Source organism: Styela clava, chromosome 10 (genome assembly GCF_964204865.1).
Source record: "Styela clava chromosome 10, kaStyClav1.hap1.2, whole genome shotgun sequence".
Classification (NCBI taxonomy): domain Eukaryota; kingdom Metazoa; phylum Chordata; class Ascidiacea; order Stolidobranchia; family Styelidae; genus Styela; species Styela clava.
Genome location: NC_135259.1, coordinates 3,308,539 through 3,321,134, shown reverse-complemented (window position 1 = coordinate 3,321,134; position 12,596 = coordinate 3,308,539). Strand labels below are relative to the sequence as shown.

The window sequence follows — 12,596 nt, the reverse complement described above, 5'->3', positions numbered from 1 at the left end:
CCTCGCTATTTTTTTCTTTCTTGGCAGTGTAACATAAGCTGGATAGACGTGAGTTTGATACTTCCCTCCCAATGGGGGTTTCCCACTCGTTGATGACCTTGGGGAACCTCTTTCCGATGTAACAGATGACCTTGAACTATTACCACTAGTGGGAATATTGTGCGCTAGAGTAAATAGTGAATTTGCATTTTGTGTGAGATCTGGTTCGCTTATAGACCTGCGGAGATTTCCCAATTTTTCTGTCATTATTGACAACACGCTTGTTAAAGACCTCCGGTCTATTGCTCGACCGTTGTTATGCCACCATGACAATAACCGTTGACCTCTTGGTGATAACGCCATGGATCGAATGAGCGCTTGTTTTAATTGTGTTTGGAAAGCAACAATTCCTCGAACTGTCTCTTGCTCATCTGGGGGTAGTGTTAGCGGCGGGATGGGTGAAGGGGGGCAGGGAATTGTCACATCATCGCTAATAGATGCTGCGCTCGTCCCGCAAATGTTTGACAACTTTCTCATTTCATAATGTGGTTCAGGGGTGAGTGGTCTGGGTAATAGGGGGTCTTCAAAATAGTGGGGTAAATCTTTATTCCCAACATCGAGTAGTAGACTTTTGGGACGGGCAGATTGCAAACGATTCCTTGTTCTGCGGCGAGAATGTTGCGGTGAACGAGGCGGCAGTCCTGGCGATGGAAGGTCAAATGTCATTTCCATTAGTTCGTAGCTTGGTTTGTCAAACAATTTCTTTTCTTTCAGTTCCGTATTCTGTAAAGCAAACAATAGATTACTACAAGCAAAGAAATAAAAAAAAAATAGTAAAAACTATAATCAATTATCGTGAGCTTTCTTATTAATTTCAAAAGATCTGAATAAAATACCACTGATATTAATGAATTAAGTCGTCCAATGAAAAGCAAAATTATATTCAGTATAGAAATTTCCTATATGTTTGGAAAAATATTTACACTGAATTTACAAAATGTGCAACACATAATTGGATTCCAAACTTGAATACATTTGATTGAATTAGCCATCCAATGAAACATAATTTAACATCTGAGGAGTAATGCCATTCATTCCTGGAGCATATTTGTCTATGTAAGAACTAGGAAAAATATTTTGATTCGAAGATAAAATTTCCATAATTATACTGGAACAGAGTAACACCAATGAATGATTAATCTCTATAGATTTCAATCTTCCAGATTGATAACTATCACTTAAAAAAGGATAAGATTTACATATTTATCCGCGGGGAGAGGAAAGTCAATAAGACTTAATCAAATGGCGAACTACAGCCTCTTGTCCGGTTACCAGTCCATGTTGGGCATGTGAATAGTTAGCCAATTATTTATTTTCAGAAGCATGGACTTGCTGGTAGAGGAAGCCGTAACTGACCAGAGGTTATGTGAAGAGTCCAGCAATTCTTCGCACATAACTATTCGTGCATGGGTTGCAAACCTGCGAACCCACAAAGGGTAATCAGAGATGCGATGGCGATCGTATTCCTAATGCTTAGCATGATGCGCCACATGTTTTAATAACAACCAAGCAACATTACTAATTTATTTACCTCCAAAGCACTGAATGGGTTAACAAAAGCACTGTTCAACGAATCAATCATGTCATCAAATTGATCAACATTGCTTAAGAATGAATTTCTAGAAGAAGCAATGATAGATGCAGCATGACTGATGAGTTCTTTAGAAATATCTGAAGCAGATCGTGAATGTCTCTCGAACCCAGAAGATGATCGTCGACGAGCTTTGATATGTTGAGTTGGGATCTGAGAAAAGATGAAATTGTTTATTTCATAAGAAGTCATGGTAATTCCAGTAACCAAAAAACTCAACAATGTTCAATGACTGAAAAATAAAGACAAATTTTAGTCTTTTGAAGTCACAATAATTACCTAAATAAGTATTATTCTTAAAAACCTTTCATTTCCTGAGAGTAACAGATTACCTACTAAGTTAGATTTAAATAGGTATTGTTATACATAAAATTAAATCTATGTAGGACATCAAAAATTAAAACGAGATAGCGATCGGAGACCGCCGACTTATCGATCTAGTGGCGTGTATCCTACGCTCTGACTCAATAGCGACACCACGTGTCCCATCACTAATTAATTAATAACTCACAAATTATAAGACATAATTCATCCAAAATCAATAGGCTTCTGGTCCGAGATATGATGAATTTACATGCATTCAACCTCGCTTTCGCGAGATATCGCGTGTTTCTAACAGACAAACAGACAGACAAATACCTATCAACTTACTTACCGATCGGGATCGATAAGTAATAAAAAAATGTGAATAGCTGTTGAAAACATCCCTTCTGTTACTGTTGTTAGTATTATAGTTTTTGAAAAGTACCTTATCAATATGTGGAGTATTTTCCTTATCTGAGTTGAGAACAACTGATGTGCTTGGTATTGTCTTTCTTGGTGAAGAAGATTCTGACAAACTTGTTATTGAAGGAAGTTCAGACAGAATCGTGCTATGGCGTTTCATAGGTTCTTGTGCTGTAATTAACAAAAAAAATGAATTATCACAAATCTGGATAAAAAGTAGCAATTTGGTAATAAATTATTCAAAATAATCAAATTTATTGATAAATATATTCAATATCAAGCATACTAGTCAAAGTATAATATATATGTCTGACTGACAATGTGTGACGAAGCATGCTGCCTAAAGGGCTTTCGAATGAGCCAAGAATGCATGGCCAATTTAGAAAAAGGGCTATTTTGATTTGAAATTATCTGAATCCTAAAATGTATTGGTAAAACTTGAGACAAAATTTAAATCTCTCACAACTTGAAGTTCCAACTACCTTTAGGTAGAATAAATTGAATCAAGATTTTTGTGCTTCACGACGTGTAATACCAAACATCGTTCAATTATCTATTGCAGGTTGATTTTGCAACAGATTTATGCAACAGGAAAACATGACATCCTAATCCAAAATAGAAAATAATTTCCAAAACCAGACAGAGCGAACATAAATTGTCAGCCAAGTCTGTCATTTATCATGACATGTTAGCTTATTTCAGTTGACAGCAAGAAAATCATGACAAAATTAATTTATTTATATTGGAATTTCCAAGAATTTTCTACAAGGCATAATTTGCATCATTTCAATCAAGTAAAAGCAAGAAAACACTTTTAAAAACGAAATTTTGGATATATTGAGCCGCACATGACAGGGTAATTGACTGAAATTCAATGGCAAACAAAAATCATGGATACTACACAGGGTGTTCATGAATTCCCAATGCAATTTCAATTTTGTTATGAAGTCAGTTCTTCATATATCTTAACCAGGTTTGGGGGGGTATTTGCCAACAAACTATATGGTAGCAATGAATTTGCTTTGAAAATTACAAATCCTAATCCTTCATGAATATATAAAATGGTTCAATCATAAAACTTGACATTTGCCGACGTATTTAGAAGAAGAAAAATTTTGGGGGGCATAGGTGGATTCAGATAATCACATTTCAAAAATGAAATAAATAAACTCTACCATTCTTCAATAAATTTCTCTTTTTTTCGTTTCTTATCATTTTTTCTTCATTCAGTGCTTGTTCTAATCTACATGTCATTTCCTTCAAATCTGGTCTTTTGGAAGGATCGACCTGTAAAAAAAAACGTCAAATTAATATCATATGCCCAAAAATTTCAAATTTACAGCATATTTTAAAAAATAATTTTCGAAATTTATTTTAAATATTTTATATTAAAATCCAGTCTGATAATAAGTCATGTGATCTATTATTAAAAATCAATTTTTTACATTCCTATTTGGAAAACATCTGATTCTGAACATATAAGCCAATTTTTGCAGAAAAAGAATAGCCGACCATTTAATACAATTTGATTATTTATAAATTAATGTTTGATAAATTTTTCATAGAAGAATTATTGAGTCAATATTTGTTGTTTGTATGCTATCGCAGAGAATGTTTTTGTCCTGATGTGATTCGAATTTGCAAGATAAACTGAACAGATATTTCACTATGCATTGTGTTGATTGTAATAAATATGTCATGGCATTAGTAAATGGTTAATAGGTTTTATAATCTGCTACAAACTGGATTTCTGGTAAATCTAATCTCAGATAAATAATATATGAAGCAAAGTGGTATCACAAAATCTGTTAAAAATTCATATAAGTTTAAATAGAACTTATTGGAAATTTACATCAATTACATCATTACAAAATACTGTTTAGTGTTCATTATATCAATAACATCATGAAATTGATGTCCAAATAAAACAAAATTAACACATCAAACAGTCAATACATCCTGCAAAATAGGTCAAAGGCATTATTTTATAGATACTTATTCCCATAAAAAAGGGACAATGTAATGGGTAAATTCTCTCTATATTTATGATGTATTCAGAGGTGTAATCATTGACGTGGTCGTGGTTATAGCATATTGAGCTGATGAAAGACAATTATTCGGTAATAGATAAAAATATAAATACTTTATTTAGATACAAGGCTATATATTTTCCTATTAAGTTGTCATAAAACGATGTCAATATTTGCCAGCTATTTTCACGTCCATTCTATTTGCGCAAGTTCTTATGTTCAGTTGGGTATTCAGCATCCACCCTCGATAGTATTGTATAATTAATGACATATGGTTCGTCGACCCAAAAATTGGACAGTTTACGTCATGTTTATACTCAAATTTAGAAAATGAAAGCAAAAGAGACAAGACAACAAATTCAAAAACAAAACAAGATAAGTATATGGGCCGAAACATCAACATGATTTATCTAAGGCCCATGCGCCCAACCTTACATATTAGATTTACATTGATTAAACTAAATCTATCATGTACCATTACCAAGATGTTATCTTGTTTACTACAAAACAGCTATGATTCATTGAAAATGTCTTATTCACGACTGCAAACTGGCTTACATAATCATAAAGATACAACCGTTTCCCATACCGACATGGACTCATAACAAGATAAGAAGCCATGTTTCGCAATATGATTAGCTCATCCAGTCGCCTTTTCTATTCCCAAAAATAAACTTAGAAAATCCTATCCTAGTTCTTATTTACATTGCAATTCTTACCTCACAGCAATCATAGGCAAGTTGTAGGAATGCATTGGGTGGCATTGACAGTGGCAAACTTGAAGTCACTACTTCTGGTGATCCAACACCTTTCTTGACCAATATTGTAAACAAATCTCTTTGAAGTCCAAAATCATTGAATCTTGGTAATTTTTCTGGTTCCGAGGATGTTCGAATAATCAGTTGACAGAGGATGATACCAAAGGAGAAGAAATCAGACTGAAATAAACAAAACAAATTTTAATACAACATAAACATAAGATTGTTTAAACATGAGCGTCTTGATGAACAGTTGATGAAGAAATAAAACATTATTTTAGTGGTGTAAAATCTTAAATTTGTCTAAAATTTTGCTACCCTGACATAAATTTGATCATTCATTTTGTAAGAATGAAATGATAATATGTAGCCTTTGGGAAACTACACATTTCAAGTTAATATAACTGATATTTTTTCATTATTCTGATTTTTATTAGATTTCTAATGCAGTAATAGCAGTTTGCATTAAATAAAATATTGAAACTGATACATTTCTCGTTTTTGATAAAAACAATTAATAGTTGCAAGTTGCAATATATGCATATTAGATGTCAATGACTTTTTACTAACTTCAATTTGAAAGAACTTAAATTCATTAATTTCCCAATCCAAATTTTACTATACAGTATTATGAATACTAATTTTATTTTCCCTAGATAACCTGAACCATATGTTGCACCTCAGGTCATACATATGCAGGAACAAGGAAGGGTATTTGGGTCACATTATCTAAGAAAACATTCATGTTATATATTACAAGTATTAAATAAACAGGATATCCGGGTATGTATTACAACAGGTCAGATTACATATTGCTAAATATTCCTATTTAGTACAATGTCACATAAATCCAATGTGAAACGCTAGGTTGCAATCGCATAAAAGTGCTTTATTTTTTCGCTAAAATGGAAGCTGACAAATCATAGCGCAATAGACTGTGTCTAAGTGATCTGCAATGAACTGTAATGGCCTTTAACAAACATACTGTGCGAAAATAACAAAACTCAAAACGCAATTTTAGAAAATGTAGCATTTCTAATATTATGATATAATGCATTTACCATATTATATTTACTACGATAACAGTAATAAGACTTTAATATGGTAATATTTCTTGGAACGTAAAAAAAATAAAAAAGTTTTTATGGTATAATACAATGGGCACAACTAACCTAAGTGCATAAATATGAGCATGCAGTGATGCAATTTGATAGTTTCCTGTTTTGGTATGTGCGCTATAATGCGGTTGTGGGCGGCGGCGAATCGAATCTCAAGCATGTTATTTTGTGTGCACACGCCTCCAAATCGTGACTAAGTTTGCAGATTTATATTGATAACAAGATAAAACTCATTGCTTGGCTTAATAATAAGTTAAAGATAAAATATTGGTCAACATGATTTGAATACTGTACATTTGATATTAAATGACATATACAACGCTTTAAATCATTCTTCAAAATTTCGATATTACTATTTCTTTAGTAGAATTAACCGTCTCCATAATATTAATGATTCATGTCACTTTTTATGTATTTAAATTTAGCATCACATATAAAATGGATTAATTTAAAATATTAATGCAGATATGAATTGCAGTGCAAGTTTCTGCAATACCAACCTACGTCATATATTTATTAACGCACTTTGTTCATGAAGTAATAATTGAAAGAGAAGAACATAGCAACATGTATACTAAAAGGGTAAAAAATTTTCAATTTATCCCAGCTTTGTTGCTTCATGGCATAAAAATTTTGCAAATTTTTCGCGACTTTGTTAGATTGATAAGTCTAAAATACTGTAATTTAGTTACTGTAAGTTCACAATGTAATATAATATTCTTCAAAAATGGACATCTCGCATTGAATCAAGTTATTTTGGTGAAGTAAAAACTGTAAATTATTGTCAACAACGAGCCGCTTTAGGCCTTGCCTGCCGTCAATCCTGAACCTACTTCACACTGGTTGTATTAATAATAAATCTCATAATCCAAGTTTAAATGCAAGATAAGACCTAACGAAAAGTAAACCATCTAAAACCAAATGATTAGGATAATTAGGAGAATAAATCCTTGAGATCGTGTGGGTTCACACGTGACTCGAGTGGTGAGATTAATTTTGATGCATTCGAAGAAAATTACCTAGAAACTAAAACAGGTTTCTGGCCAGTTGAGTGCTAGAAATTTTAAAGAAATCAGTAAAAATAAACGCTTATGTTATGTATATATGTGTTGAAAGATTACCGTAATTTAAATAAAAATCCAAAATTGTACCCATAAAATGTGACACAAACACATGTGACAAACACAATTTTTAAAATGCCATGACATCTTGAAATTGAACATCCTCACTACACTATTATATAAATATTATGCTAGCTTCAAAATATTTACTTTTCAAAATTTGTCATCCATGCATAGAATTGTTGTATCAGACTTTTAGGATTTATGTATAGACTAAGACATTTGCATCTGTATCATTACTATTTTGTTTTTTGAAATATTCACTGCTGAGTACTAGACATTGGGCAGTCTGGGGCATTGGCGAAATAAATATCGTCATTCGAAACCATTCTACGCAATACTATATTAGCAAATGTAACAGAACATCTGGGTTTGGAGTCTTTCTTATCAACCTATTTGAGATAAAATCGAAACAAACACGAAACTGGAAATTTTTCAAAATTCCGTAATTGATATGTCAGGATAAATAAAACCATTATGAATACCTGACACGAAACAGGAATGCTTTTTGCCAAGCAACTTTGATTAATTATGTTTGTAATGTCAAACGTGATATAAACCGGTCCAATATAAGTATTGCAACGGTATATATGTATTGGTAAAAGGTTATTATACTACAATACCTTTCCTTATCTTATATAATTGAATGTTGAAAATGACGGAAGCCAGGCTGTTTTACTTTCGAAGTCATTATCACAAAGAAAAAAAATTCAGAAAACCAGGTCGGAATACATAAGTACATACTACAAATGTTAAAAATAATTCCAAAAGAGCTCATTGATCATAAAAAATCCAATAGTGGAAAATCTAAAAATTCACATTTCACTGAAAACGTGCTATGCTTTTATGACAAAATACCTAAAAAACTACACTAAAATATTTTGTCATTTTTCTGGAAAAGTGCCTAATTTAGGTATGAGAAAAGTATACCGATAATTATTCTTTACATGTATGATGTGAAATTTTTTGCTAACCAAATATATATTTTAAATATTAGTTGTCAAAAAGGAGAAAAGCCTGTCAATTGAATCCAAATGAAAAAAATGGATACCAGTATCTGTTTTGCGCATCACTAAAACATTTGTTATTTTTTTTGTGTTATACGTCAGTTGTAATTTCTTACATAAAATTGAAATTGAATACAGTTGGGGGAAAAACAATGTTTTTTTTTCAAATATTAATTTTGCTACATCAGTAGATTGGAAATTTCCTTATATTTCAATCATGTTGTTCAATAATAAATAAGGGAGAAAAGAATAATTTAGATCGCCCAATAACTAAGATTCATCTTACCCTTTCGTTGTAAGGTTTTTCTCGTAAAACCTCAGGTGCCATACAATATGGAGTCCCAACGATGCGTAACTTTGCTTCATCTTCAGGTTTTGTTGGAATTTTTTCAGCGAGGCCGAGATCTGCAACAACCGCTGTATATTTTGTCTTGTTTTTGTTATTTGTTGTCACCCGAACCAAACAATTCTAAAATTGAGAGAGAAGAGCTTAATCGTGGACGATTTTAATAGAAGATGTTAGGCCGGTCATTGTGTTCCAGTATATTACAATATTATCTCTATCATTACCTTTGGCTGGAAATATACAGAACCTAATATAGCAAAAAAACCTTATCAATTATTTCTATGAAACTGAAGAAAATTCATTTACACTTGAACCTATGTTTATGTATAATTGTACCCAAAATGTCCAGCTTTGCCTAAAAGTTATATTTTCTTTAAAATATGTTCAAATGCCATGGGTTCTGTTATTTGGGGGTAACCCTGTGACATAAAACTTAAATAAAAATGTTCACATCCAATTTGTTTGACGTTAAAAGCATTTTTGGATCGCTAAATGTATATTGCAATAATCTTTCCAAAAATGATTGTCTGTGATAACTCGATCAGTAATCCGTCAATGTTAAGGCTAAAGTGGGGGCTGGTGACACTTAAATGACAGACAGAAAACATAGGGTTTCCAATTAACACTAGCTTAATTGCGAAACATTATAAAATTTATATCTAAATTCCTCGTTTATCTCTGCACAGCAATGCAATATCATAATCTTGATTTATTTCTGAGAAAATTGAAATGTTGAAGAAATAAAAGAAAAGCAGTCGTTTTAAGGCCACTCACTAATGAAGTAAAATTATCATGAAATTACCTTCGCTGTCAAATCTCTGTGAAAAATTCCCATTGAATGAAGATACGTTAAACCTTTAGTAATGTCCATTGCTAAACGTATTCGGACAGACCATGTTAACATTGTATTCTTCTGTTCCACCAATTGATCCAGATCTCCACCGTTGATATACTGAAAGACAGAAAAGAATGAAATGAAAATAATATATGTGTGGTGGCCTAGTGGGTAAAACATTAGATACAAATATGATGGCATCGCAGGTTGAAATCTTGGATTCAAATCCTGGTATGTGTACCAGGTTAGAGTTAGGCCATAATTTTATTCCGATTTTCCATTACTTTACATCAAGTTGTGTAAAGGGACTGAAGCCTATGGGCTTTCACTTGGCTAACACAGACAGTCCCCGAACTCGAAATAGAACTAAAATAAGGAAAATCGGAATCAAATTATGGCCTAACCCTGACCTGGTATACACACTACGAGAGTACCCTATTTTAGTACTGTATTCATCAAGTGAATTTGTCCTAACATTCGTGGATTTAAGACACTCTAAAAATGTATCCAGGATTATAAATACAGTGAAGCAAAATTATAAACTGAAATCCACACTGTATTGATTAAAATAGCAAATAGGATTATTCAATTTTCTAATTTCTCACAAAATATAAATGCTACAACTACAATAGCAAGCAAATGCAAACGTTCATTTATTAGCAAGCATTCATTGACAGCATGATATTATTGGTTGATAAATCAGCAGTCGCAAGACAATTATAAATAGACCACCTGAGACCTGACCTGCGGTCGATGGGAACAAGAGTAGAAACCACAAAACCACCATGAACAACAAAATTTCAAGTTTAATTATAGGTTGTGCTGTGTTTGGTAGCACACGATTTGTGTTAAATTTGCATTTGAGTTGCAAAGGAAATTTACATGAAGTGCCAACAACATCTTATTACAAATATATTATATAGTATTTAATATAATAGAATTTATATTTTGACGAGGTATGCAGAGTGATCCAAAAAACAGGATTCACGTCATTTGGAACATATTTTGGAGACAACATAACTTATATGCAAAGTGTCCTAGAATATTGAAACTTTTGAGTACAATCATACACAAACAGACACTCAAGTGTTAAATGAATTTTCAGATTTTTTTGGGGAATAATCAAGAAATATGGGTTCATTATTTTGGCCACCCTGTATTTACTATTTTCGAATGAATGTGCCAGTGATAGTATTGTACACATGAATTTTTAAAAAGGGAACAAATTCCTTACTAAATTGAAATGCAGATGTTGGTTATTTGAGCATAGCAAACTATGATATTCTATAATCAAGTTTGCTTGTGAGAGCGGAAACGTGACTCTGCAAAGTCTGGAAGCTAGCTTGTGCATAGTGCAATACAAACAAGCAGCACTTAATGTGTGAGAGAGATTACACTTGGAAAGACTTGAAAATCTTCAGATGTTATTTAGCATAATATATTATTATAGAATGTGTTATCCATTTTGTAATCGAATAAAAACAAAATGTGTTAGAATGACATCAGATAAAATAATGTTATTTCAATGGCAGGAAGTCCTTGCCTGTCATAATGTGTTTGATGTGGTGGCATTTGTGTAGATTAAATGAAACCCATAGAGTATGAAATAAAACAATGAAAAAATACAATGAACTGTAATATCATTATACAGATTTAAAAAAGTCTTCCAGTCAGTGTATACATCATTATATTTTAGTATTGAATAGTTAATATTTACAAAGAATTTAAAAGAACTTTCCTTGGTTAATAATGAACCTACAAAAAATCATTCTTTGCCTCCTATAAACCAATGATAATACAGAGTCAGACAAGGTCAAATAAAGCAATATTGATAGTCAATTACAGAAAATACTAAATACTGAAGGCAGGTTATAACTAGAATGTCGAAGGTCATTCACATTTAATGGAAAGCAAATAGGGAACTGCTATATCTCAACAACAATTTATGATTTGTCAATAACAGTCAAGCACTTTTACTCTTACATTACAATTTTCAATCTGGGATTATTTCAATCTCAAGATTGGAAAGGACATTTTGCAATGGTATTAAAGTTTATTTCTTTGTTGGAAATTGAAACATCCGACTAGCTTTTGCGCATGTTATGCATTTTGTGCGATAAATCAAATAGTTGCTAGAATTTCAAACATAAAGAACGCCCAAAACAAGAGAACCCCGTTCATTTGGAACATATTCTAGAGAGAACATAACTTTAGTGCAAAGCATTCTAGATTACTGAAGCTTTTGGGTACAACCAAAACAAAAGTACGAACAAAAGTGTTTAATATTTCCTTCTTTATTTTCAAACAAGTAATTCAAAAATTTATGGGTTCCATTTTCTGGGTAACCATTTCGCAATACACATAAAAAATCGACTGGAAAGGTGATTTCAAAATCCACCGGTTGTTTGTTAAATAACATCAAAGACGTGGGATTACCTATTTGAGTCTTACAACGACCAAGTGAGGGACTTCCATTAGTTGGCATTCTTCAGAATAATTTACCATTGGGCCAACCTCGATACGACACAAACAGTTTTATTTGTTCAGCGGCTTCCGTCCGATTTCGGGAAGACTTTACGATGAAGTCTGAGTAAATATTGTTTATCGTTTTCAAATATAAATCACATTGAATTGAATTCCATAAAATTATTCTTCGGAGGCGACGACGAAAATTGTAAATCGACCTCGTAATGTAAAAATTAAATTAAGATTACAGTTTAAGAAAACTTGCTTACGGTTAAATCTGATTGGTCAATTTATCGACTGGTCATAACTACGATGACGATTACTTCAAATGTATGTTACTTGCTATGTAAACGTTTGAGATACGAATTTTTTTATTTGGGTTAATCTTCATTGCAATGGAATTGTTATTGGACGTAAATTTAAAATATATCACATTTTAATTATGATGTAAATTGAGAAATTATCACTGTGCTTCACCGGACGTAAATGTCATTTAATTTACCCTTTTTTTTTTAAATTTTACCCAATAAACGGCATCCGCACACAGCAGCGGATGAAT

General features: G+C 32.2%; 1 protein-coding gene across 1 annotated transcript in view; it reads right to left on the bottom strand.

Moving 5' to 3' along the window:
* The window catches only part of LOC120337252 (uncharacterized), a 37,847-nt gene that overhangs the window by 3,136 nt on the left and 22,115 nt on the right, over positions 1–12,596 (bottom strand). Inside the window, exons 4-10 of the mRNA XM_039404981.2 lie at positions 9,539–9,688; positions 8,677–8,859; positions 5,106–5,324; positions 3,532–3,643; positions 2,379–2,527; positions 1,571–1,783; positions 2–762 (exon numbers count right to left, since the gene is read on the bottom strand). Coding sequence (XP_039260915.2) covers positions 2–762; positions 1,571–1,783; positions 2,379–2,527; positions 3,532–3,643; positions 5,106–5,324; positions 8,677–8,859; positions 9,539–9,688 — 1,787 coding nt within the window. The remainder of the gene's footprint in view (position 1; positions 763–1,570; positions 1,784–2,378; positions 2,528–3,531; positions 3,644–5,105; positions 5,325–8,676; positions 8,860–9,538; positions 9,689–12,596) is intronic.